This window comes from Eriocheir sinensis, chromosome 23, assembly GCF_024679095.1.
Source record: "Eriocheir sinensis breed Jianghai 21 chromosome 23, ASM2467909v1, whole genome shotgun sequence".
In the NCBI taxonomy this organism is placed as follows: Eukaryota; Metazoa; Arthropoda; class Malacostraca; order Decapoda; family Varunidae; genus Eriocheir; species Eriocheir sinensis.
Genome location: NC_066531.1, coordinates 6228250 through 6252589, shown reverse-complemented (window position 1 = coordinate 6252589; position 24340 = coordinate 6228250). Strand labels below are relative to the sequence as shown.

At 46.3% G+C, this 24340-nt stretch overlaps 1 protein-coding gene across 1 annotated transcript in view; it reads left to right on the top strand.

The window, feature by feature from the left end:
- The first annotated feature begins 11008 nt into the window (after nucleotides 1-11008).
- The window catches only part of LOC127002444 (uncharacterized), an 80040-nt gene continuing 66708 nt past the window's right edge, over nucleotides 11009-24340 (top strand). Inside the window, exon 1 of the mRNA XM_050868413.1 lies at nucleotides 11009-11062. Within this exon, the coding sequence (XP_050724370.1) occupies nucleotides 11018-11062 (45 nt within the window). The 5' untranslated portion in view covers nucleotides 11009-11017. The remainder of the gene's footprint in view (nucleotides 11063-24340) is intronic.

The following is a 24340-nucleotide window of genomic DNA, read 5'->3' as shown; positions in this document are numbered from 1 at the left end:
CGGTGTAAAGGTGTGATACTCTGTGAATTTACATTAAATTCGGGTGAGGAGACTCAAACAAAGCGGGGTTTTTTTTGTTTGTTTGTTTCGCATGCTTTATATTTCAGTTAATCGCTTTGAAAAAAAAACATAGAAACTTTGTTTACCTATCTACATTTCGCATTGATAAAATTTTGGACTTTTTGTTTTGTCTTCGAAAAAAAAATTGTCACGATTTTTTTCATTGTGTCCCGTTTTCTTTTGACATTTTTTGACATTTTATCAATAGCAAAAATTGTCCTTTAGTTGTATTTTTAAATGATACCTAACAAAAGTCGGTCAGACTTTTTCGATTTATGATTTTTTTAATTTAAAAACTACTTTTCGAGATATTGGCTCCAAATATGTTTTTCCATTTCATCCCTGTCTTGCCATTTGTATTTATTATTCACGTATTGTTGTGTATACCTTGTTGACTTACTGAAGAATGATAAGGCGTCTGGTCCCCACCTCGCTTCTACCTGTAAATACCTCGCTTCTACGCTACTCTCTTGCTTGTTTTCTGAGTTGGCCGCTCCATAAGCCCTCTTGATGTTGATGACTATTTATGGTTGCCTTGCGCTTGTACATCATTTGTAAGGACGTTTTTTTGGCTGGAGTGGAGAGAAAACTACGACGCACTCTCCCCGTCTGTTCCGACTGGCACTGGCTTTGGCGCCTCTCTTCCTCCCCTGTCTCGCCGCTCGGAGGAGAGAATGACATGAGAAACTTTACGGAGAAAAAAATATTCAAATGTAATTTTTACTTATATACAAGCATTGAACGATACATGCACATGTTGACGCGTATGTCCGGCTATGACGCAACAGCCCCTCCAGGTGGAAGGGGTTCTAATTTTACGAAAACAAGCCTCACCACCTGGCAGTTTAGGCTTTCCCGGCCATGCTGAGCGAAAAACATGTACTCTTACTATTTTTAATATATTCGTCGAAAAATACCCCGTAGTAACTCTGTTGGTGGTGGCGAGTGTTCTAAGTGCTAATCGGCTCACGGATAGAGACAAGTACTAACGATGAACATGAAAACACAATTTTAAAGTATTCTGTGCAGTGCACCATTTTCTTATGTCACTGAGGGGAAGGAACACGCGATTCGAGCGGTGACTGCTACAGATATTCCCCCCCCAGTGACTTCATAGAAGGAACGATATCTTCCTGGTGCGGACTGGTGCAGACGGTGTTGTTTCGGCGACGGAGAGCTGGGGCGCCTGGTCTGGGGCCAGCAGGTACGCCGGCTTGACCCTGTCTATGGAGACCGCGTCCTGAGAACCATGTTTGTCTATCGTGACAGTCTTTCTGGTCCGTCTCAGGACGCGGTAGGGTCCTTGGTAGGGCTGCTGCAGGGGCCGCCGAACGGCATCCACGCGCACGAAGACGTGGGTGCAGGTGTCGAGGTCCTGGTTGACGAAGGTCTTCTTCGGGGAAGAGCGAGGCTGCACCGGCTGGAGGCTCCTCATGGCACCTTTGAGGCGGGCGGCGAAGTCCTGGACGCCGCAGGGGGCGGTGGTAGATCCAGGAGGCGGTGGTTAATCCAGGGGGCAGCTAGTAATCCCAGTGGGGTGTCACACTGTGTCTGCGTGTGCACTGAGTCTGCGGTGTGTGGTGGCGTATACACTGAGTCTGTATGGCGTGTACACTGAGTCTGTGTGTGGCGTGTACACTGAGTGTGTGGCACTGTGTGTCTCAGTAATATGTCGCACTGTGTTTGAGTGTTCACTGAGTCTGTGTAGTGTGTCACACGATGTGCGTGTCTCAGTCGCCGGACCAGCAGAAAAGCAGGGAGGAGGAGGGGTGGGGGGGTGAGCGCCGGGAGAAGCACCATGGGGCACAAAAGATGCCTGAAGGGCGCTGAAGATGCCTGGAGGAGGCGCACAGAGGGAGCCTAGAAGAGGCGCACAGAGGGAGCCTAGAAGAGGCGCACAGAGGGTGCCTGGAAGAGGCGCACAGAGGGTGCCTGGAAGAGGCGCACAGAGGGTGCCTGGAAGAGGCGCACAGAGGGTGCCTGGAAGAGGCGCACAGAGGGTGCCTAGGGGAGGCACAGAGGTGCCTGGGGGAGACGCAGAAGGCGTCTGGGGGCACAGAGGGGTGCCTGGGGAAGGCGCAGAAGGCGCCAGGGGAGGGCAGGGAAAACCCTGAAGGTGGCAACTACGCCTGCGGCGTAATGTTCTCCCGACCTGAGTGCTCAGCCCCACGAACCCCGAATGGAGGTGAGGATTTTGCCCAGGAGAGGCGGACAGATGGACAAGTTACCCTGCCCAGGTCCTCCACTCTGGGAGAGTGCCTTGTGCAGCACCGGCTATAAGCCACCTTGAACCATAGCAACACTCCGGGGTCACCAATTGTTGGTGGTAGCGAGTGTTCTAAGTGCTAATCGGCTCACGGATAGAGACAAGTACTAACGATGAACATGAAAACACAATTTTAAAGTATTCTGTGCAGTGCACCATTTTCTTATGTCACTGAGGGGAAGGAACACGCGATTCGAGCGGTGACTGCTACAACTCACGGATTGAATAAAGTAACTCACTACCAATCATCAATAATCGTGACTAATTTGTGGTAATTGTGGCTGTTATTGATAATCTGGAAGATAAATTGTATATGAAATTTACTTTGAATTTCGGAATTACTCCAAGTGTGTCGTGTGTCCGTCCTCTAACATCATATGGTGGGCCAGAGGGAATTACCCGTGTGTGGATAAGATTGCCTTTGTACGCTGTCATTATTGCACACACACACACACACACACACACACACACACACACACACACACACACACACACACACACACAACACTGTTCGGCTGCAAATTATATAAGTTCGGGCGTTCCTTCGCCGCCACCATTACCGTGGCCACCAGACTTCTGTCCACAGCTTCTACTCTGCTGCTGTCAAGTATCTGAGTCAATGGAACGATGTATTTACGTTAGTACATACGTTTTATTACAACAATCAGTCTTGGCTGATATTGGTGACACATTTACCGGGGTTGTGGATAGTGTGCCTCCGCGGTGTGGTGGGCAGCGCGCGGAGCTACGAATCCACGGGCCTGGGAAGATATGCCGGCCGCATATTTAGGAAGGTAGCTACGGTTTTCTAATGCCGCGCCACACTCCTCGCTGATTCGCCGGCTGGCTCTCAATCTCCGCCCACACTCAACGCGCGTGCGCGTGCGTGGGTATTTACCCCGTTGTATTTACCTAGTTGTGACATACGGGAAAAGAGCTATGCTCGCGCTGTCCCGTCTCCATATTCACTCTTATCCAACTTTTCTTTAAAATCATGAATGTTTCTTGCACAAACCACCTTCTCCTTCAGTCTATTCCATAGCTCAATGCTTCTATTTGGGAAGCTAAAAATTTTCACATCTCTCTTACACGTGGTCGCCCTCAACTTCTTTCCGTGTCTTAATTCTTGTTTCTCTCACATTCCACACACACATGCAGGTCCTCTCTGTCCAAATGCTCCACTCCGTTCGCCACCCTGTACACCGCTATCATATCTCCTCTCTCTCTTCTTCTCTCCAGGGTTGTAAGCCTCATGCTACTGAGTCTCTCCTCATAACTCCGATCTCGAAGTTTTGGTACAATTTTAGTTGCCACTCTCTGCACTCTTTCCAACTTCTTTATGTTCTTCTTTTCGTGAGGAGACCAGACCACTGCTGCATACTCCAACCTTGGCCTTATCATTGGGATTATTATTTTCTTCATCATCTCCTCATCCAAGTACACAAATGCCGTCCTTATGTTCCTCAGCAAATTCAGAGTTTGTCATGTTATCCTGTTGATGTGTTTGTCCGGTGACATATTCTCTGAGAGTCACTCCCAAATCTTTTTCCTCCACTCCTCTGCATATTATCTTACTTCCCATCTTAAAATCATATTTACATCTTCTGCCACTCCTACCAAACTCCATTTTTTTACATTTCGAGGTTGAATTCCATCTGCCATGTACCACTCCACTCCCATATTCTATCCAGGTCCGTTGCAATGCCTCACAGTCCTTCACATTATTCACTCGTCTCAATAGTTTTGCATCATCTGCAAACAAACTCACATAACTGGACACTCCATCCACCATATTTCATATAAACAGGAAACATTATTGGTGCCAACACCGAACCTTGCGGGACTCCACTCATCACAGGGCACCAGTTGGAAACCCTGTCCCTGATTATCGTCCTCATTTCCCTGTTAGTTAGGAATTCAGACACGGAAGTGGAATAAAGGCGGTGCTGTGAAAAAGAAAGATGGGACAGTCTTGATGGATGCAGAGGAGGCGGGACAAAGATGCAGTGAATATAATATTATTATTATAAGAGAGCTGTTTAGTGATGAGAGACCAGAGATGGATGACACGGCCGAAGGAAATGAAGGCCTAGAAATTTTAGAGTGAAGTAAAATGGGCAATGAAAGACCTGAAGAGAGGAAAGGCAGCAGGAGGCGAGAGTGTTACAATATAAATGTTGCAAGCAGTTGAAGATATGGCAGTAAAGTGTATCAGAGATAGTGAACAAGGTCTACAATTCTTTTTTTCTTTTACAGCAGAGGAGTCAGTTCAAGGGCATAAAAAAGGTAACAAATGTGAAAAAAAAGACTGCAACTCACTGCTCATATAAAGAGTTAGAGGAGTGGCCGAAAAATAGGTCAATTTCGGAAGGAGAGGTGCCCTGATACCCTCCTCTTGAAAGAGTTCAAGTCGTAAGTTGGAGGGAATACAAATGAAGGAAGATTGTTCCAGAGTTTACCAGCGTGTGGGATGAGAGAAGGAAGATGCTGGTTAACTCTTGCGTAAGGGATTTGGACAGTAAAGGGATGATCTTGAGTAGAAAGTCGTGTGTGGCGAGGCCGCGGGAGGGGGGAGGCATGCGGTTAGCAAGTTCAGAAGAGCAGTCAGCATGAAAATATCGATAGCAATAGAGAGAGAGGCGAAATTTAAAAGACAGAAGACTATCAGTACAGTAAGAGGAGGAGAGCTGATGAGACGAAGAGCCTTAGACTCCACTCTGTCCAAGAGAGCTGTGTGAGTGGAACCCCCCACACGTGAGATGCATACTCCATACGAGGGCGGACAAGGCCCCTGAAAATGGATAGCAACTGTGCGGGGGAGTAGAACGGCGGAGACGGCACAGAACGCACAGCCTCGAAGAAGGTGATTTAGGAAGAGAAGATACATGAAGATTACAGTTTAGATTTGAGTTAAGGATAAACCGAGGATGTTTAGTGTTGAAGAAGGTGATCGCTGAGTGTTGTCAAAGAATAGGGGATAGTTGTTCGGAAGATTGTGTCGAGTGGATAGGTGGAGAAACTGTGTTTTTGAGGTGTTGAAGGACACGAAGTTCTTCTTTTCCTAGTCGGAAATAATAGTAAGGTCTAAGGCTAAGCGTTCTGGCGCCTCCATCCTGGAATCATTTAGATCATGTTGGGTGGGTCTTCTATTAAAAGAAGTTGAGTAATGCAGAGTAGAGTCATCGGTGTAAGAATGGATAGGGCAGTTCGTTTTGGAAAGAAGATCTTCAATGAACAACAGAAAGAGAGTGGGAGATAGGGCAGAGCCCTGCGGAACACCAGTATTAATAGGTTTAGGGGAAGAACAGTGACTGTCTATCACAGCAGAAATAGAACGGTCAGAGAGGAAACGTGAGATAAAGGTACAGAGAGAAGGATAGAAACCGTAGGAGGGTAGTTTGGAAAGCAAAGATTTGTGCCAGACCCTATCAAAGGCTTTTGATATTATATCTGGACAGATAACTGAACAAATGTGTAAATCCGTGTTTATCGCAATACCAAAAGTAAGCGGAACACTTGACTGCGATAAGCACAGAACCATCAGTATCATGAGCCAAATAACAAAAATCACACTGAAAGTTATACTCAAACGATTACGTGGAAGAAAAAGAAGTGAGGTCTCGGACGAGCAATGTGGATTTGTGGAAGGAAAAGGCACGAGTAATGCAATATTTATGTTGAGAACAATGGCAGAGAGGGTGATAGAGAAACAAAGATACCTGTATGTCTGCTTTATTGACTATGAAAAAGCCTTTGATAGAGTTAGACATGAAGACTTAATGGAACTATTGAAAAGCATTAGGGTGAACGGAAGATAACTCAGAGTGATAAAGAATCTATACTGGCACAAAAGGCGTGTGTAAGAGTAGATGGCGAAGATACAGAGTGGCAGAACACCAGAAGAGGTGTCATGCAGGGTTGTGTAATGTCACCGGATCTGTTTTCATTGTTTGGAGAAATAATAATGCGGACTATCAGAGAAAGTGAGGGGATAAGTATTGGAGGACGTAATGTAAATGACATAAGGTGTGCCGATGACACTGTGCTGATAGCAGACAATAAAGAAAAAAATACAATTAATGCTCAACCGAGTAAAAGAAGAAAGGGAATCCAAAGGTTTGACAATTAAGGTATAGAGAACGAAGTGGTTGGTAATGTCAAAGAATGCACAGATACCACGAATGGAGCTGCGATGAACGGTGGAGAGGGTAGAGAACTTTAATTATTTGGGAAGTGTTGTGACCGAGGATATAAGGTGTGACACAGAAATTAAAAGGAGAATAGGTATAGCAAAGACCGCATTTTGCTATTGAATAACATAGTTTTCTATAAAAAACACGGAAAAGCTTAATAAAAATTCATGTGTGGTCAACAATGTTATATGGTGTGAAAAGTCGGACTATATCAAAGACGATGTTGAATAGGCTGGAGGCGATGGAGATGTGGCTGTGGAGGAGGAGGATGAAGATCACGTGGACGGCAAGAAGGTCGAACGAAGAAGTATTGGAGATGGTGGGAAAGAGGAGGGAGCTGATGGGGGCGGTGAGATTGAGACAACTGAAATTTTTTGTTTACGTAATGAGGAGAGAGGGGCTGGAGAATCTGATAATGACAGGAATGGTGGAGGGAACCAGAGGGAGAGGAAGACCGAGAGTGAAATACATGGACGGATTGGTAAAGCTGGCACGGGGGAACATGACGGGTGGACAGTTCATCAGGGCCACGAGGGACAGAAGAAGATGGAAGTCCATGGTTGCCCACGTGCGGTACTATGTAAAATGTTTTTTTTTCTTCAGATTCAGGTACTTTCCATCCGCCCAGCCTTCTCTCTCCTGTATTAAATATGTCACCCTTAAGTAGTAACACAACAAGTTGGTGACGCAAGATCTCCCTTTCCTGAATCCAAACTGGCAACCCGATATAATTTTCTCACTTTCTCAGAAATCCGACCGCCTGTTTTTAACCAGTCTCTCACATATCTTCGCAACCACACTAGTGAGTGATACCGGTCTGTAATTTAATGGCTCCTCTCTCTTGCCTCCCTTAAAAATCGGTACCGTATTATATTTGCTCTCTTCCAATCTTGTGGTACCTTTCCTTCACTTAGAGAGGCACTCATTATGGAGTGCAGTTTCTCTGCCAGTTGATCACTACATTCATTCAAGATACACCCTGATACTCCATCCGGCCCCGTCGCCTTTCTTACATCCAGTTTGTTCAAACTTTCTTTGACCTGCACCGTTAACTGAATCTCTTGCATAACCCTTCCTTTTTCCTGGCCCGGAGGTTGTACAAATTCCTCTTTTGTGAACATTCTATGGAAGCTGTTATTCATCACCTCTGCCATCTTTGCTGGGTCCTCATATGTGGTTTCATCCATTTTCAGTTTATCGATTTTTTCTCTATTCTTTAATTTGCCGTTCACACGTCTATCAAATAGTTTGTCTTTTCACTTGTCGATTATATCTTTTTCATATTTCCTTTTTTCTTCTCTTCTAATCTTTGTATATTCATTCCTTGCTTGTTTGAAATCGTTCCACGAGTTGATTCTTCTTTATCTCCTCCATCCCTTCCAAGCTTCCTCTTTTCTCTTTCTAGCTATCTCGCATCACTTGTTAAACCAATCCTTTTTACCAACATCCTTTTTGGTTACCTTGGGGACATATTTATTTTCGGCTTCCTTGTATAGCTTTAAAAACTCCTCCCACTTATCCTGTGTTCTCATGCTAACAAAGTCACAGTAGTTGCTTCTCCCAATATTGTGATCCTCTTTTCGGCCAATCGTTCTCTTTTCTGATACTTCAAATTCCACAACCTCATGGCCACTCTTCGCTATTGGACAATCTACGTTAAGATTTTCTATTATTTCCGGCTCCTTACTTAATATATACCAGGTCTAGTCTTGATGCCTCACCTTCTTTCCCGAATCTGGTATGTTCCTTGATCCACTGAGTCAGCACATGTTCCACTGCCAGTTGCAGGAGTCTTCCTCCCCACGACTCGTCTGCTCCCTGCGTCTGCCAGTACTCCTATTCCACCTCGATTCAGTTGTAATCAACCATTATAATTATTCTCTCACACTCCCTCAACATTTCATCCTTGCAACTCACCGTGTCTTGTATCATTTGTTTATATTCCCGCAACCCCTATACGCTTGTTCATGGAGGCACATACCCTACTACATAATGCCTTCTTCTTCCTTCAGCACCCACACTTTTCACTTTCAACACCTCTGTCAAGCCTTCACCCTCAATTACCTCCTCCACCCTAATGCCTTTTTTAACCATCAACATCACACCTCCTCCCTGTTTTATCTTTCTGTCTCTCCTCCATACGTTGTATGCACCTTCTCCAATCCCCACCACCTCAATTGGGTCACAACTTAGTTTCCGTCAGCCCCACAATATCAGGTTCTTTGTGTCTCAAATAGTCGTTAACTCTATCCACGATGAAACTATTCCATTAATATTCGTATATGTCACTTTCCACCCTTCCTCCTTTTCTGTTAGTTTTATTCCTTTCTTCCTCTCGACCCTATGAACTACTTTCTCACTTTCATATCCATTACTCTCCAAAAAAACTCCCTCTTCTCTTCTTGCGATCTCTTCTCATTTAAATCACGAACCTCACCTCTAAAGGCAGCTTTACACCTGGCAATTCGCGGCTGGCAATACAGGCGCGGCAGCATTTTTGGTCTGGGTCTGGGAGCTCTTCTCGCGGCAAGTTCTCTGCAGCTGAGCGTGTCCGTCTTGTATAGCCGACTGGCGGCCGGGTAAACAACATGTCGGCGCCAATAAAACACGAAATGACAGATGCAGATAACAAGATTTGGAGCCGAGGTGGCATTGCTAGAGGAAGTGAGGCAGCATCGACACTTGTGGGACCCACAAGATAAGCTCTACAAGAAGCAGAGCCTGCGCAAAACAACTTTTGAGAGAGTGGCAGCAACATTGGGAAATGTTTATCTCTTTGCGAGATATCGAAGGAGGTATAAGGAACGGTTATTTTAGAGGATTGTAGAATCACACTATGTAATGAGTGTGTGTTGGGATGGAATTGTCCTCCATTCTCGTTTAGTGTTAAATGAATCAATAAACAATCATTCAATCAATCAATACTACTTTTGATAAAACTCGTTTACTTAAAGTATTTCTACAATATTAGGCTGATGGACCAAACTCATTGTGGTTTTAAGATATGGTAGTAGCCTTTTGGGGTGTCTGGGGTGAATTCATGCCCTTGCATTTACTAGCAGTTTACGTCTTGATGCTCCCGGCGGCTCCTCCCACGTGTGAAGGTACTTACTCCCGAGAGTGTAGCAGTCACCGCTCGAATCGGCCACTATATTTCAATATAAATGTATAAAATCTACTTTTCCCGTTCCTACCCCCTCACTGAAAAGACAATCGATATAACTCCAGTCAATATGAAAATCAACAGTAACACACACACACACACACACACACACACACACACACACACACACACACACACACACGCATATGCTGGCAAACTGAAAAAATCAATAGCTGGTAGAGGGAGAGGGAGGGGTAATGGTACCCTCAGACTGACCATCAAGTCACCGCTGGCGAGGGGTGGGGAATAGAGGGGGACACGCACACACATGCTGGCAAACTGAAAAAAAAAAATCAATAGCGGGAGGGGAAGAGGGAGAGGGAGGGGGAAAGGTAGCCACAGGCCTCCGCCCAACAAGTCACCGCTCGCGCTAACCGATCCCCGGCAGGAGGGTGACGCCCAGGCACGGTGCGAAAGGACCGATCCCCCGGCAGGAGGGTGACGCCCCGGCACGGTGCGAAAGGACGCCCCTAGCCGATCCCCCGGCACTGGGGCGAAAGGACGCCCCTAACCGATCCCCCGGCAGGAGGGTGACGCCCCGGTACGGTGCGAATGGAGGCCCCTAGCCGATCCCCCGGCACTGGGGCGAAAGGACGCCCCGGCACGGTGCGAAAGGAGGCCCCTAACCGATCCCCCGGCACTGGGGCGAAAGGACGCCCCTAACCGATCCCCCGGCAGAAGGGTGACGCCCCGGTACGGTGCGAAAGGAGGCCCCTACCCGATCCCCTGGCACTGGGGCGAAAGGACGCCCCGGCACGGTGCGAAAAGACGCCCCTAACCGATCCCCCGAACAAGGCACCGCTCGCGCTAACCGATCCCCGGCAGGAGGGCGACGCCCCGGCACGGCGCGAAAGGACGCCCCTAACCAATCCCCGGCAGGAGGGTGACGCTCAGGCCTCCGGGGGGTAGGGGGAGACACGATGGCGTGGAAGGTGGTGGGGTTTGGGGTGGGGTGGGGGGGGGTTGGGGTGGGGGGGCATGGTCACTTGGGGTAGGTTTATGACCACTACCCGGTTGGGTAGCGGGGTAGTCCCCTCGGCGGCTGGCTGCCCGCGCGGCTGGCTGGCCGCCCCGGCCGGCAAATTCGACGTTTAAAATTTTTCGACGTAATTTTTTCTGCTGCGAATTCTTGATCATGCTTGCGAATTATTTTGGTCCCGTCACTGTCGCCATTACATACTACTATAAAGGAATTGTACTGTACTGTAGTCATGCCCTGCTTGTGATTCTCCGTCTCTTCCCTGCTGCAGGATAATGTCTGAGGGCGGCAGTCGGGGCGACGTGGCAATGAGGGCGGACGCGAACGTCCACAGGCCAGGTCTCACGCCGGAGGAGATGGCGGCCGGCTACGACGAGTGGTCCGAGAACTACGAGGAGATGGTGAGAGAGAGAGAGAGAGAGAGAGATGCCTTTAGTACCAAGTGCCTACGCAGAATCATAGGGTATCGCTGGAATGATTTTGCGTTAAACCGGCGACTTCTCCGTGAGGTCCGGAGTTAAGTGATGCGGCCCTGGGGTACGCATCTGTAATCACCCTTCCCCGTCCTTAGATGATCTGGAAGGCGGGTACCGTGGCCGCCATCATGCTGGAGGAGGCGCTGCGTTGCGTACCCCGGGCGGCGAGCCAAGGCCAGGGTGCTGGACGTGGCCGCCGGGACGAAACTGCGTGGGCAGCGAACTCCACCGGGAAGGCTTCAGGTGGGTGCCGCAGGACCGCAGACAGGGGGATGTCCAGTCACCATACTTAAATATCCTCCAGTCCACTGCCTCCTGCCTGCCAGTGCCTCAGCCTCAACACGAATCCAACGCCAAGAGATGAAGATGATGTGTTGGAAATTACAGCAACTTGTGTAGAGGCAGAGCCGCTGGGTGGGAACTGGGAGCAGGCAGGAGCGGAGCGGCATTACTATAGTCCATCGAATCTAACTTAAAATTGAGCCCTGTGACTTGGCCCGGGGAAACCCCAATTGTTTACTGATCTAGCGATGACCTGCGCATGGCGTTCTGTCTCACTGTTAGTCTGTACGTTATCTATTTATGGAATTTACATACATTCATAATACGACTGCGTGGTGTTATGAATGGCTTGGGATTAGAGGGAAAGACAACGACTCAGTAAACCTCATGCAACGTTGCCGCCTGACGGACCTTGGCAACAGGCGCCAGGCCGCACCATTCAGCGTTACGCCACAATGGACAAATCAAGTAGATCTCACTCTCGCGCCCTGCGCAGCCATGCAGAGAGAGAGGGAGAGAGAGAGAGATATAGAGAGAGATAGCCACCCTCTCCGAGGAGAGTAATGGAGTGATGTGGCACCAGCGCGGTCTCGTGGGGAATCCTTGTGTCGCGCCCACGGGCTCAAGTTAAAATCGATAGACTATACTATGTTAGGAATTAGGCCAGTTAACCGTGGGATTAGACAAATTAACTATTTCCCTTATGGAACTAGTCTCGGACCGAGAGTTCAAGTCAACTGTGAGTATCGTCTGAGCTCAAATAAGCCTTGGATGGTACTTAAATACTTCGGTCATCGGCTCCCAAACCGAGACAGAATCAACTTATTCACTGCCTGAAGATTAACCACATTTACCATAAAAGGAATAACAATAGTGAAGTGTTTCCTTTCATGAAATAATAACTAATTGTTCTTTACTGAATTAAAATTAAAGAACAAGGATAATTTAACCGATGGAAACAGAGAGAAAGCCACGCCATCTGGCGAGAGAAATTCAAAATATCGCTTCAGACCCACGTGGTTGGTTTTCTCTCACTCCACCACCGGCCTTCACAAAGTAAAGACCAAGGCACCGCAGCCCACCCATTAACTCGGACGCAGTGTGCCTTCTATTACCTGACTGAGGGATACTACACCCGGCAACGAGACTTCAGAGACAACAATATCTTTTGAAACCCGCTTCTCAGCTAAGTGCCCCCAGCAGTTATTTGAGACAGATATATTTTTACTACACGGATCCGGTAGGATTATTATTTGTTCGGCTGTCTGGAGGTGCTTGTTGGATACCTTCACCACCTAATAGCTGGTAAGCACTTGTTTCTTTGGGATTGTCTGACGGGTGTGTTATTCACTTTGCGAGTGACCTAACTGTTGGGTAGGGTAAATTTACTGATTCCCAACAACTACTACTAATGCTATAACCTCTACTTATAATACTGCTACTACTTCAACTACTACAGCCACTCCCACAGGCACATAGACGCTGTGGACCCGTCGGAGGGCATGATGAAGCTGCGGGAGACTGGCATCTATACCAACGACTTCCTGGAGTTTATCGGCATCGGACACTCCACCGTGCCCAAAGGTATTAGTGATTTGTTTTTTTACATCAAAGGACACGGCTCAAGGGCAACAAGAAGAGTTAAAAAAAAGCCCGCTACTCGCCGCTCCCATAAAATATAAAAGTAAAGAGTACCCAAAAGAGAGGTCAATTTCGAGTGAAGAGGTGTCTTGATACACTCTTCTTGGAATAAGTCAAGTCATAGGCAGGAGGAAATACAGACGAAGGAAGGTTGTTCCAGAGTTTACCTCTTGCATAAGGGTTTTGGATAGTATAGGGATGAGCATGAGTAGAAAGTCGTGTGCAGCGGGGCCGCGGGAAGGAGGGAGGAATGCAGTTAGCAAGTTCAGAAGAGCAGTCATCATGAAGATATCGATAGAAGACAGAAAAAGAGGCAACATAGCGGAGGAATTTAAGAGGTAGAAGGTTGTCAGTAAAAGGAGGAGAGCTGATGAGACGAAGAGCCTTAGAATCCACTCTGTCCAGGAGAGCTGTGTGAGTGGAATTATTGTTATCGTTGTTGTTTCATATGTAAAGATTAATATACGTATTTTTCTTCTACATATGTCTCTCTCTCTCTCTCTCTCTCTCTCTCTCTCTCTCTCTCTCTCTCTCTCTCTCTCTCTCTCTCTCTCTCTCTCTCTCAGACACATACGACCTGGTGGTCATCTCGGGCGGTATGGGCGAAGGTCACATCCCACTCAGTGGCCTCGACGACCTGGTGCGCGTCGCAAAGAACGGTGAGTGAGTGAGTGAGTGTTTTTACAACAAAGGAGACAGCTCAAGGGCACAAAGGAAACTAATATAAAAAAAAAGCCCGCTACTTGCTGCTCCTAAAAAAAAAAAAAAAAAAAATTCAAGAGGTGGCCGAAAGAGGGGTCAATTTCGGGAGGAGAGGTGTCCTGATACTCTCCTCTCCTGATACTCTCCTCTTGAAATAGTTCAAGTCGTAGGCAGGAGGAAATACAGATGAAGGAAGATTGTTCCAGAGTATACCAGCGTGAGGAATGAAAGAGTGAAGATGCTGGGTAACTCTTGCATAAGGGGTTTGGACAGTATAGGGATGAGCATGAGTAGAAAGTCGTGTGCAGCGGGGCCGCGGGAGGGGGAAGGCATGTTAGCAAGTTCAGAAGAGCAGTCAGCGTGAAAATAGCGATAGAAAATTGAATGAGAGGCAACATCGCGACGGAATTTAAGAGGTAAAAGACTATCAGTTGGAGGAGGAGAGCTGATGAGACGAAGAGCCTTAGACTCCACTCTGTCCAGAAAAGCTGTTTGAGTGGAGCCCCCCCACACGTGAGATGCATACTCCATACGAGGGCGGACAAGGCCCCAGTGCATGGATAGCAACAGTGCGGGGGAGAAGAACTGGAGGAGACGATACAGAACGCCCAACCTCGATGAAGCTGATTTAGCGAGAGAGGAGATATGAAGCTTCCAGTTCGAGATTTTGAGTTAAGAATAGACCGAGAGTATTTAGTGTTGAAGGTGACAGCTAAGTGTTGTCGAAGAATAGGGAATAGGTGTTTGGAAGATTGTGAAGAGTTGATAGGTGGAGAAATTGAGTTTTTGAGGCATTGAAGGACACAAGGTTCCTTCTACCCCAATCGGAAATAATAGCAAGGTCTGAGGTTAAGCGTTCTGCAGCCTCCAGTCTGGAGTCGTGTACTTCTTGTTGGGATGGCCTTCTAATGGAAGAAGTTGAATAATGCGGAGTGGAGACGTCGGCGTATGAGTGGACAGGACAGCTTGTTATGGAAAGATCATTGATGAATAACAAGAAGAGAGTGGGTGATAGGACAGAGCCATGTGGAACACCACTGTTGATAGGTTTAGGGGAAGATCAGTGACTGTCTACCACAGCAGAGATAGAACGGCCGGAAAGGAAACTGGAGATAAGGGAACAGAGAGAGGGATATAATCCAAAAGAGGGCAGTTTAGAAAGCAAAGACTTGTACCAGACTCTATGGAAGGCTTTCGATATGTCTAGCGCAACTGAGAAAGTTTCACCGAAATGGCTAAGAAAGGATGACCAAAAGTCAGTTAAGAGAGCAAGAAGATCGCCAGTGGCACGCCCCTTGCGGAACCCATACTGGCGATCAGATAGAAGGTTATAAGTGGAAAGGTGCTTTTGATCTTCCGGTTAAGGATTGATTCAAAAGGCATGGAAGCATAGTTTTTAAGGACAATAGGAGGCACTCCATCAGGTCCATAAGCCTTCTGAGAGTTGAGGCCAGAGAGGGCATAGAAGACATCATTATGTAGAATCTTAGTAACAGGCATAAAGGAGTCAGAGGGGGTATGAGTAGGAGGAATATGCCCAGAATCGTCCAGGGTGGAGTTCTTACAGAAAGTTTGAGCGAAGAGTTCAGCCTTAGAGATAGATGAGACGGCAGTGCTCCCGTAAGTGTTATGGAGAGGAGGGAAAGAGGAAGAAGTGAAAGTGGTGGAGATCTTATTGGCTAAGTGCCAGAAGTCACGGGAAGAATTAGAAAAAAAGCAAGGTGTTGACATTTTATATTGATGAAAGAGGTTTTGGTAAGTCGGATAATAGATTTGGCACGATTCCGGGCTGAAATGTAACGTTCATGGTTAGTAGGAGTGCGAAGGCTCTGGTGAGTTTGTGTGTGTGTGTGTGTGTGTGTGTGTGTGTGTGTGTGTGTGTGTGTGTGTGTGTGTGTGTGTGTGTATTTTGCAAGGTCCGCTGAGCGGGTGAAGGCGCTGGAAGCTGGATCCTCAGCTTAGATACTCGTGCGAGGACCCGTAGGTTAGCATTGTTCCTGGGCGTGCCGATCTTCCACCACGACTATTTCCCAAGGCCACTGAGAAGATTCACTGGGTTTTCATGGGCGGTTTTCCCGTTGAAGATCGTGACAGACGTGTAGAACCATCACTATAGGATCGCAAAACAGTTCATGGTAATCCCAGCAACTTTTACGAGAGGCTTTTCAAACAGGCGAACTTAGGCGCCGTTTAGGATGGGAAAGAGCCTACATAGAGACTTCAGATTTGCCTGGAGTAAACCTTGAGGTGGTTTTCCTAGGGTGGGCTAGACGACGCGCCCCCTAGCGTAAGCCCCAATGATTAACTGATTTCCTCCTCTCCGGCACTCCAGGAGGCTTCGTGATCATCGTGATGCGCCATGAGTACCTACAGACCGTGCCTTCCTACAAGGACAAGCTGGAGCCTTACATGGACCAGCTGGAGGCGGACGGGAAGTGGAAGAAGGTAGGGAGCACCGGTGCCAGATTATCGTACTCAGAGCATAGTATTTACCGTTTTTTGACGCCCCACTATTGCCAAGAACATCAGGAATTAACTATTTTAACGACAGATATAAATGGATCTAGTTATTGAGCCCCAGGAGAAAGTTATGGGGTCGGAAGTTGGTAAATATAAGAGGCTGAGTACAATTATCTGGCAACGTTGGTACAAGAAAACATTTACTTTAATCAAGGTTTATGTCTGGCGGGGCTGTTCACTGTATGGGCGCCTGTCACGACACACTGGTATAAGGAGATGGTCAGCAGCTGGCCAGGAGGAGAAGGTCACGTATTTGAAATGATGGTCATAATTCCTTCAGGTGGAGCGGCGCATCGTCCCAAACTATTTCTGTGACAAGGAGGGTCTCGTCTTCGTCTTCCGCATCACTAAGCCTGAGTGAGGAGGAAGAGGAGGGAAGGGAAAGGAGAGAGATGAGGAGGAGTTATAGTGGTGCTGTGCCAAGTCCGTCTCTGTGTAACAGCCTTGGCTTTCGTCGCGGCACCCGAGACTGAGGTGTGAATTATCATGCTCTGGCAACCTGGTGTCATGGTGTCTACTATGTTATATGATAGTCTACGCATAGGACACATTTGTCAGTATTAATCATATTATTGAAATTGTCGTAAAAATCTGTTTTAGATTATAAGGCTGAGGCTGCAGAATACTTAACCTCAGACCTTGCCATCATCTCCGATTGGGATAAAAGGAACCTTGTGTCCTTCAATGCCTCAAAAACCCAATTTCACCTATCCCCTATTTTTCAACTACATTCAGCTGTCACCTTATAATTCTTCAAAACTAAATATCCTCGGTCTAACCTAAACTCAAAATCTTAACTGGAAACTTCACATCTCTTCTCTCACTAAATCAGCTTCCTCGAGGTTGGGCGTTCTGTATCGTCTCCTCCAGTTCTTCTCCCCCGCACAGTTGCTATCCATATACAGAGGCCTTGTCCGCTTTCGTATGGAGTATGCATCGCACGTGTGTGGGGGGCTCCACTCACACAGCTCTTCTCTATCTTTCGGCCACTCCTCTGTTGTAATTTTTTTTTTTTAATAAGGTCACTGATTATGTAGCTGTATGTGTGTCTGCATGTGTAATGGCAAGTTGCCAGAACACGATAACGAAGACCTCAGACTCGTGTGCTGCGACTATGGTATACGTTTAGGAATGCTTGGTCTGGGTCTTGGGGTCTTGATGATGTACAGACATGTATATCTATAATAAACGGGTGCTTACTTCCTCTCAGAATCATGTTAATCTTTGTTTGTTTCTCAAGTTAATTTAAGTGATTACTCTTCCTAATTTTAAATGCGTCTGCTGTTCCTAATGTTTAATGCGTCTGCTGTTCCTAATTTTAAAAACGTCTGATGTTCCTAATTTTAAAAGCGTCTGCTGTTCCTAATTTTAAAAACGTCTGATGTTCCTAATTTTAAAAGCGTCTGATGTTGCCCTACGTGGCGCAATGCAGAGGAAGTTAACTTATTCAATCTGAAAGTAATGTGAAATGATCAGAAAGTAAAGTTAAGTAACAGAGTAGTGAAGTATATGTGGCAGTGAGCATGTGGAAGGATGAGATGGAACGAGAGAACAAAGATTAACGAAGAGAATAAAAACACTTGCTCCCATCCCTCCCTCCTCCATACTTCCTTCCTCGAACAGAGTCGTCCGCCACTGGAACAGCCTTCCCGCAGAAGTACTCCGTGCGGAAACGATCAACTCCATTTCCACTGACAGTAACTTTACTGCGTCGGGAGTGAACTGAACGTATGCGGGAGTAGCAGAAGTGCTTTAATTCTTTCCACAGGTCACTTAATGTTCTTAGTTATTAGCTTTTCTTCTTCTATTATTAGATATCATCATCAACATCTTAATTTCGTTTAACGTCCGTTTTCACTCTTCCTGAGCGGTTGGACGCTTTATGGGTCTCCTCTATTCTGCTCTGTCTTCTGCCTGATGCTCATCCAATCCCATCACTGCCAAGTCTTCCTGTATACACCTTCTCCACGTTTTCCTAGGTCTACCAACTGGTCTCCTTCCTTTTACTTTCAATCTCTCCAAAACTCCCAGCACTGTATCCTCCCCTGCTTTTCACATGTCCAAACTATAGGAGTCTCCCTTCTGAGCACTGTTTCCAGGTTCTCTACTCCACATCATTTACCCACATCTAGCTGCACTGGACACCCTGTCTTGCCAATCTCTCCACAACTCCCAGCACTGTATCCTCCCCTGCTCCCTTCACATGTCCAAACCATCGGAGTATTTCCCTTCTGAGCACTGTTTCCAGGTCCTCTACTCCACATCTGTTAGTTACATCTGCACTGGGCACCCTGTCTTGCCAATCTCTCCAAACCTCCCAGCACTGTATCCTCCCCTGCTCTGTTCACATGTCCAAACCATCGGAGTCTTTCCCATCAGAAGGAGTTTCTTTTCAAACCGAGTCATCCGTCACTGGAACAATCTTCCTTCAAATGTAGTAAATGCGAATACTATCAACTCCTTCAAATATAGAATCGACCGTCACTTCGCTGCGTCGGGAGTAAACTGAATATTGAGGTGCTTTAATCTGCTCCCCAGGCCCCAAGTGGCTGTCGAGCAGATTAAATCACCAAAGCGGGCAACCTCGTAATGAGCCAATAGGCTTTCTGTTGCCTGCATTTCCATGTTTCCATGTTTCTGAGGTGGTGGCAGAGTGGTTAGCGTGCCGGCCCCGCATTCGCAGCGTTGATGATGATGAGGGTTCGAATCCGCCGCTACCACCTGGGATTTTTCAGTCACCGCCGAGGGGCCTAAGACTACCCATATGCTGTCCTGAAGAATACCCACCAACCCGGACTCTACAAGAAGCTATGCAAGTGAAATCAAGAATGATCTCCGGGGGACAGCATGAGCCAATAATAATTGCGCCACTATAAACAATTGTTTGCGCCATAACGGGCTCGGGCCCACCATCAGCCCCCTAGTAAAAAAAAAAAAAAAAGCCTACCGGCGCTTTAGGTCACATGTAAAAAAGGAAAAAAGAAACTGTTTCCAGGTCCTCTACTCCACATCTGAAAAGCTACATCTGCACTGGACACCCTATCTTACCATTTTCTCCACAGTTCCCAGCACTGTATCCTCCCCTACTCTCTTTACATGTCCAAACCATCGGAGTCTTTCCCTTCTGAGCACTGTTTCCATGCAGGTCCTTTACTCCACATCTGTTAGCTACATCTGCACTGGATCGACACCCTTCTATTATGAGATATGGAACAAAGAATAAAGAAGATAATTAATTGTTTTCCCGCCCCCTCCCTCCCTCCTTCCTTCCTTGCTTCCTTGAATTGAGTCGTCCGCCACTGTAACAGCCTTCCTGCAAGGCGCATACTGTGTGATTTTCAGTTAATACAAGAAACCTGTGTGCAATATTCATGCAGTGGAGGGAATGATAAGACTTGTAATATGATAATAGAAAACAGTAAAGGAAGGAATATTAATTAAGTGCATGAAACCAATTATAATAATTTTCCACAGCTAGAGGTCGTTTTTTTCTTGTTCTTGTTTTAATAGTTTTTTTCTTCTATATAAGAGAGATAATAATAATAATAATAATAATAATAATAATAATAATAATAATAATAATAATAATAATTACAATAACAGTAATATGAGAATTGTGATAAAGGAGAAGAGAGGAAGAAGATAAAAGAAAAAAGACGGAGAAAGTAGAGAATTACAGAAGAATAAAGAAGAGGAAAGAAGGAATGGAGGAAACAGAAGGAAGGGAAATAGAAATAATGGAAATATATAACAATAGAGCGGGTCAAGGGGGGACGGTGGGGGGGCGGGGGGCGGTACTCGGCTCACCTCAAAACAAAACAACGTGACTGAGAAAGAGTAAGGGAGGAGAGGGAGAGAATGTAAGGGAGGAGGGAGGTGGGAACTGTGAAGGGAGGAGAGGAGGAAAATAAAGGAGAGGGAGAGACAGATTAAGGAGGTGGGAGAGAATGTAAGGAGGAAGGAGGTGGGACCTGGGAAGGGAGGAGAGGAGGAAAAGTAAGGAGAGAGAGAAAGGGTAAGGGAGGAGAGAAGATGGAAGAGAAGGGAGGGGAGAGGGAGAGAAAGGAGGGGATGGAGTGAAAGGGAGGAGAGAGAGAGAATAAGGGAGGAAAGGAGGGGATGGAGGGAGGTAAGGAGTAAGGGAGGTGATAAGAGGGAGGGAGGGGTGTAAGTAAAGGAAGGTGAGGGAGAGAAAAAATAATGGAGGAAAGGAGGGGATGGAGGAAAAGGAAGGTGAGGGAAATGAGTAATTCGAGGTTCCCACTATTCCGTTTTGACGGATCCGTCGACGTTAATAATGACCTCAAAATGACGTCAGCGAAATAGCGGCCGCTCGGCACGGATGATCCATTCCGTCGGTCCATCGCTCATCATTCGTTGACAAACATATAGACAGCATTAACCATAATGACCTCTTGTATATGTTATTTTGTAGCTAAGTACTTATATTTCATATTCATGATATGTAGGATACAGGATTTTCATTCTGTGGAGCACCATCTCTCCTCCTCTAAACCTCACCTTCTCTTCCTCACCGAAACGCAGGTCTCTGAGGCTACTGACAGCAATCTCTACTCTGTTCCCTCCTACTATCTCTATCCTAAATTTCAATCCAAAGGTGATGGTTGAGTCTACGTGCGAAACGACATAACTGCTCACGTGCCCACGACCTTGACTCTTCTGAATTCTTCACCATCTGGCTAAGACTTCATTGTCATACTTTTACTAAATACATATGTGCTGTTTATCTCTCACCCAACTCAATTAACTATGTAAAATTCTTTTGACTACTAGAACTCTAAAGTGAAGCACATCTTGACCCACTCTCCTTCTCTGAAATCTCTATCTTGGGAGATTTCAATGTTCACCACCAGCTTTGGCTTTCATCCTCTTTCACTGACCAGCCTGGTGAACAAGCCTACAACTTTGCCCTCCTCAACGACCTAGAGCAGTTGGTTCAGCACCCTACACGTGTAGGCGGTAGCGAGTGTTCTACGTGCTAATTGGTTTCTTGGATAGAGAAAGTCAATATCCGTTAGGCTTTTTTATTGACATAAAAATCGTACAGGTCATAAGAACAAACAAAATACATAGAAAAGGTGTTTGTGTGTGTATGCGTGTGTATGGTGTAGATGACATATAAATGTTAGTGTGTGTAGTAAACAATATGTATGAGTTAACAATAGGAGGACGAGGACAGACAGTGGAAGATAAACGAGTAACAAGAGAGACAAACTGAGACAGGCTGGAGTAGGTAGGAAGACACCTACCGAACGGGCGCAAGCCACTCCCGGTGAGGTATATATGGGAAGTGAGGAGGGTGCTGAAGCCCTCCAAAGGCCCTTCCCATGTCTTCATTAACCGTTTCCCTATTGTCTCATCACCACCAGAGAGTAGTTCAGCGTGCTCTCTAAAGACATCTCCTCTCTCTATCCACACCACACTACATTCACACAACATTCTTATTTTTTTTTACAACAAAGGAGGCAGCTCAAGGGCACAAAAAAAAAACGATAATAAGAAAAAAAGCCCGCTAATTGCTGCTCCCATAAAATAATCAGAAGAGGTGGCCAAAAGCAAGGTCAAATTCGGGAGGAGAGGTGTCCTGATACCCTCCTCTTGAAAGAGTTCAAGTCGTAGGCAGGAGGAAATACAGATGAAGGAAGATTGTTCCAGAGTTTACCAGCGTGAGGGATGAAAGAGTGAAGATGCTGGTTAACTCTTGCATAAGGCGTTTGGACAGTATAGGGATGAGCATGAGTAGAAAGTCGTGTGCAGCGGGGCCGCGGGAGGGGGGGAGGCATGCAGTTAGCAAGTTCAGAAGAGCAGTCAGCGTGGAAGTATCGATATAAGATAGAAAGACAGGCAACTTCGCGGCGGAATTTAAGAGGTAGAAGACTATCAGTAGGAGGAGGAGAGCTGATGAGACGAAGAGCTTTAGCCTCCACTCTGTCCAGAAGAGCTATGTGGGTGGAGCCCCCCCACACGTGAAATGCATACTCCATACGAGGGCGGACAAGGCCGCTGTACATGGATAGCAACTGCGCAGGGGAGAAGAACTGGCGGAGACGATACAGAACGCCCAACCTCGAGGAAGTTGATTTAGCGAGAGAGGAGATATGAAGTTTCCAGTTGAGATTTTGAGTTAAGGATAGACCGAGGATGTTTAGTGTTGAAGAAGGTGACAGCTGAGTGTTGTCGAAGAATAGGAGATAGTGTTTGGAAGATTGTGTCGAGTTGATAGGTGGTGAAATTGAGTTTTTGAGGCATTGAAGGACGCCAGGTTCCTTCTGCCCCAATCGGAAATGATAGCAAGGTCTGAGGTTAAGTGTTCTGCAGCCTCCAGTCTGGAGTCGTGTACTTCCTGTTGTGATGGTCTTCTATTGAAAGAAGTTGAGTAATGCAGAGTGGAGTCGTAGGCGTACGAGTGGACAGGACAGTTTGTTATGGAAAGAAGATCATTGATGAATAACAGGAAGAGAGTGGGTGATAGGACAGAGCCCTGTAGAACGTCACTGTTGATAGATTTAGGGGAAGAGCAGTGACCGTCTACCACCGCAGAGATAGAACGGCCGGAAAGGAAACTGGAGATAAAGGAACAGAGAGGGATAAAATCCGAAAGAGGGCAGTTTATCCCTCTCTGTTCCTTTATCTCCAGTTCAGTTTAGAAAGCAAAAACTGGTGCCAGACTCTATCGAAGGCTTTCGATATGTCTAGCGCAACAGAGAAAGTTTCACCGAAACTACTAAGAGAGGATGACCAAGTGTCAGTTACGAAAGCAAGAAGATCGCCAGTGGAACGCCCCTTGCGGAATCCATACTGGCGATCAGATAGAAGGTTATAAGTGGAAAGGTGCTTTTGAATCTTCCGGTTAAGGATTGATTCAAAAGCTTTAGATAGACATGAAAGTAAAGCTATTGGGCGGTAGTTTGAGTCATTGGAGCGGTCACCCTTCTTAGGCACAGGCTGTACAAAGGCATACTTTCAGCAGGAAGGAAAGATATATGTTGATAGGCAGAGACGAAAGAGTTTGACCCGGCAGGGTGTCAGCATATCAGCATATTGCTTAAATTACAGGCTCACGGAGTAGAGGGTAAAGTTTTGAACTGGGTCAAGGCGTGGCTTAGCAATAGGAAGCAAAGAGTGCAAATCAATGGTAAAATATCTGACTGGGGATGTGTTACAGTGGGGTCCCACAAGGTTCGGTATTAGGTCCACTTTTGTTTATTATTTATATCAATGACTTAGATACAGGAATTAGTAGTGATGTTAGTCAATTTGCAGATGATACGAAGATCGGTAGAGTAATTGAGTCGGATCGGGACGCTAGTATTCTCCAAAGTGAACTCAACAGATTGTATGACTGGGCGGATAAATGGCAGATGGAGTTGAATGTAGGGAAGTGCAGTATTCTGAGTGTGGTGAACAACCCTCACATAACTATTGATTAAATGACACTCTCATAAGCAGGTCTGGGTGCGAGAGGGATTTAGGGGTCTTAGTGAGCTCTGATCTCCGTCCAAGGGCACAATGCATTCAAGCTAGAAATCGAGCTAATAGGGTACTGGGATTCATTTCAAGAGCGTAAGCAACAGAAGCCCAAGTCTTCCTCAAACTATATTTAGCATTAGTTAGACCTCATCTTGACTATGCGGTTCAGTTCTGGTCACCTTATTATAGAATGGATATCAAACTGTTAGAATCAGTGCAGAGGAGGATGACTAAGATGATTCAGGGGTTGAGAATCTTGCCATTAGAGGAAAGACTAAAACAGTTAAACTTGCATTCTGTAGAAAGGCGAAGGGTGCGTGGAGAAATGATCGAGGTTTATAAATGGATGAAGGGCTTTAATAAGGGAGACATTCATAAGGTTTTGTTGGTAGGAGAGCCGGGTAAGACACGAAGTAACGGGTTTAAACTGGATAAATTCAGATTCAACAGGGACATAGGCAAAAATTGGTTTAGTAACAGGGTGGTGGATGAGTGGAATACATAGGTCAGCTCCCCATACCCACCCACCTCAGTTTGCACTTTTGGTAGGCTATGCCTACTAAACAT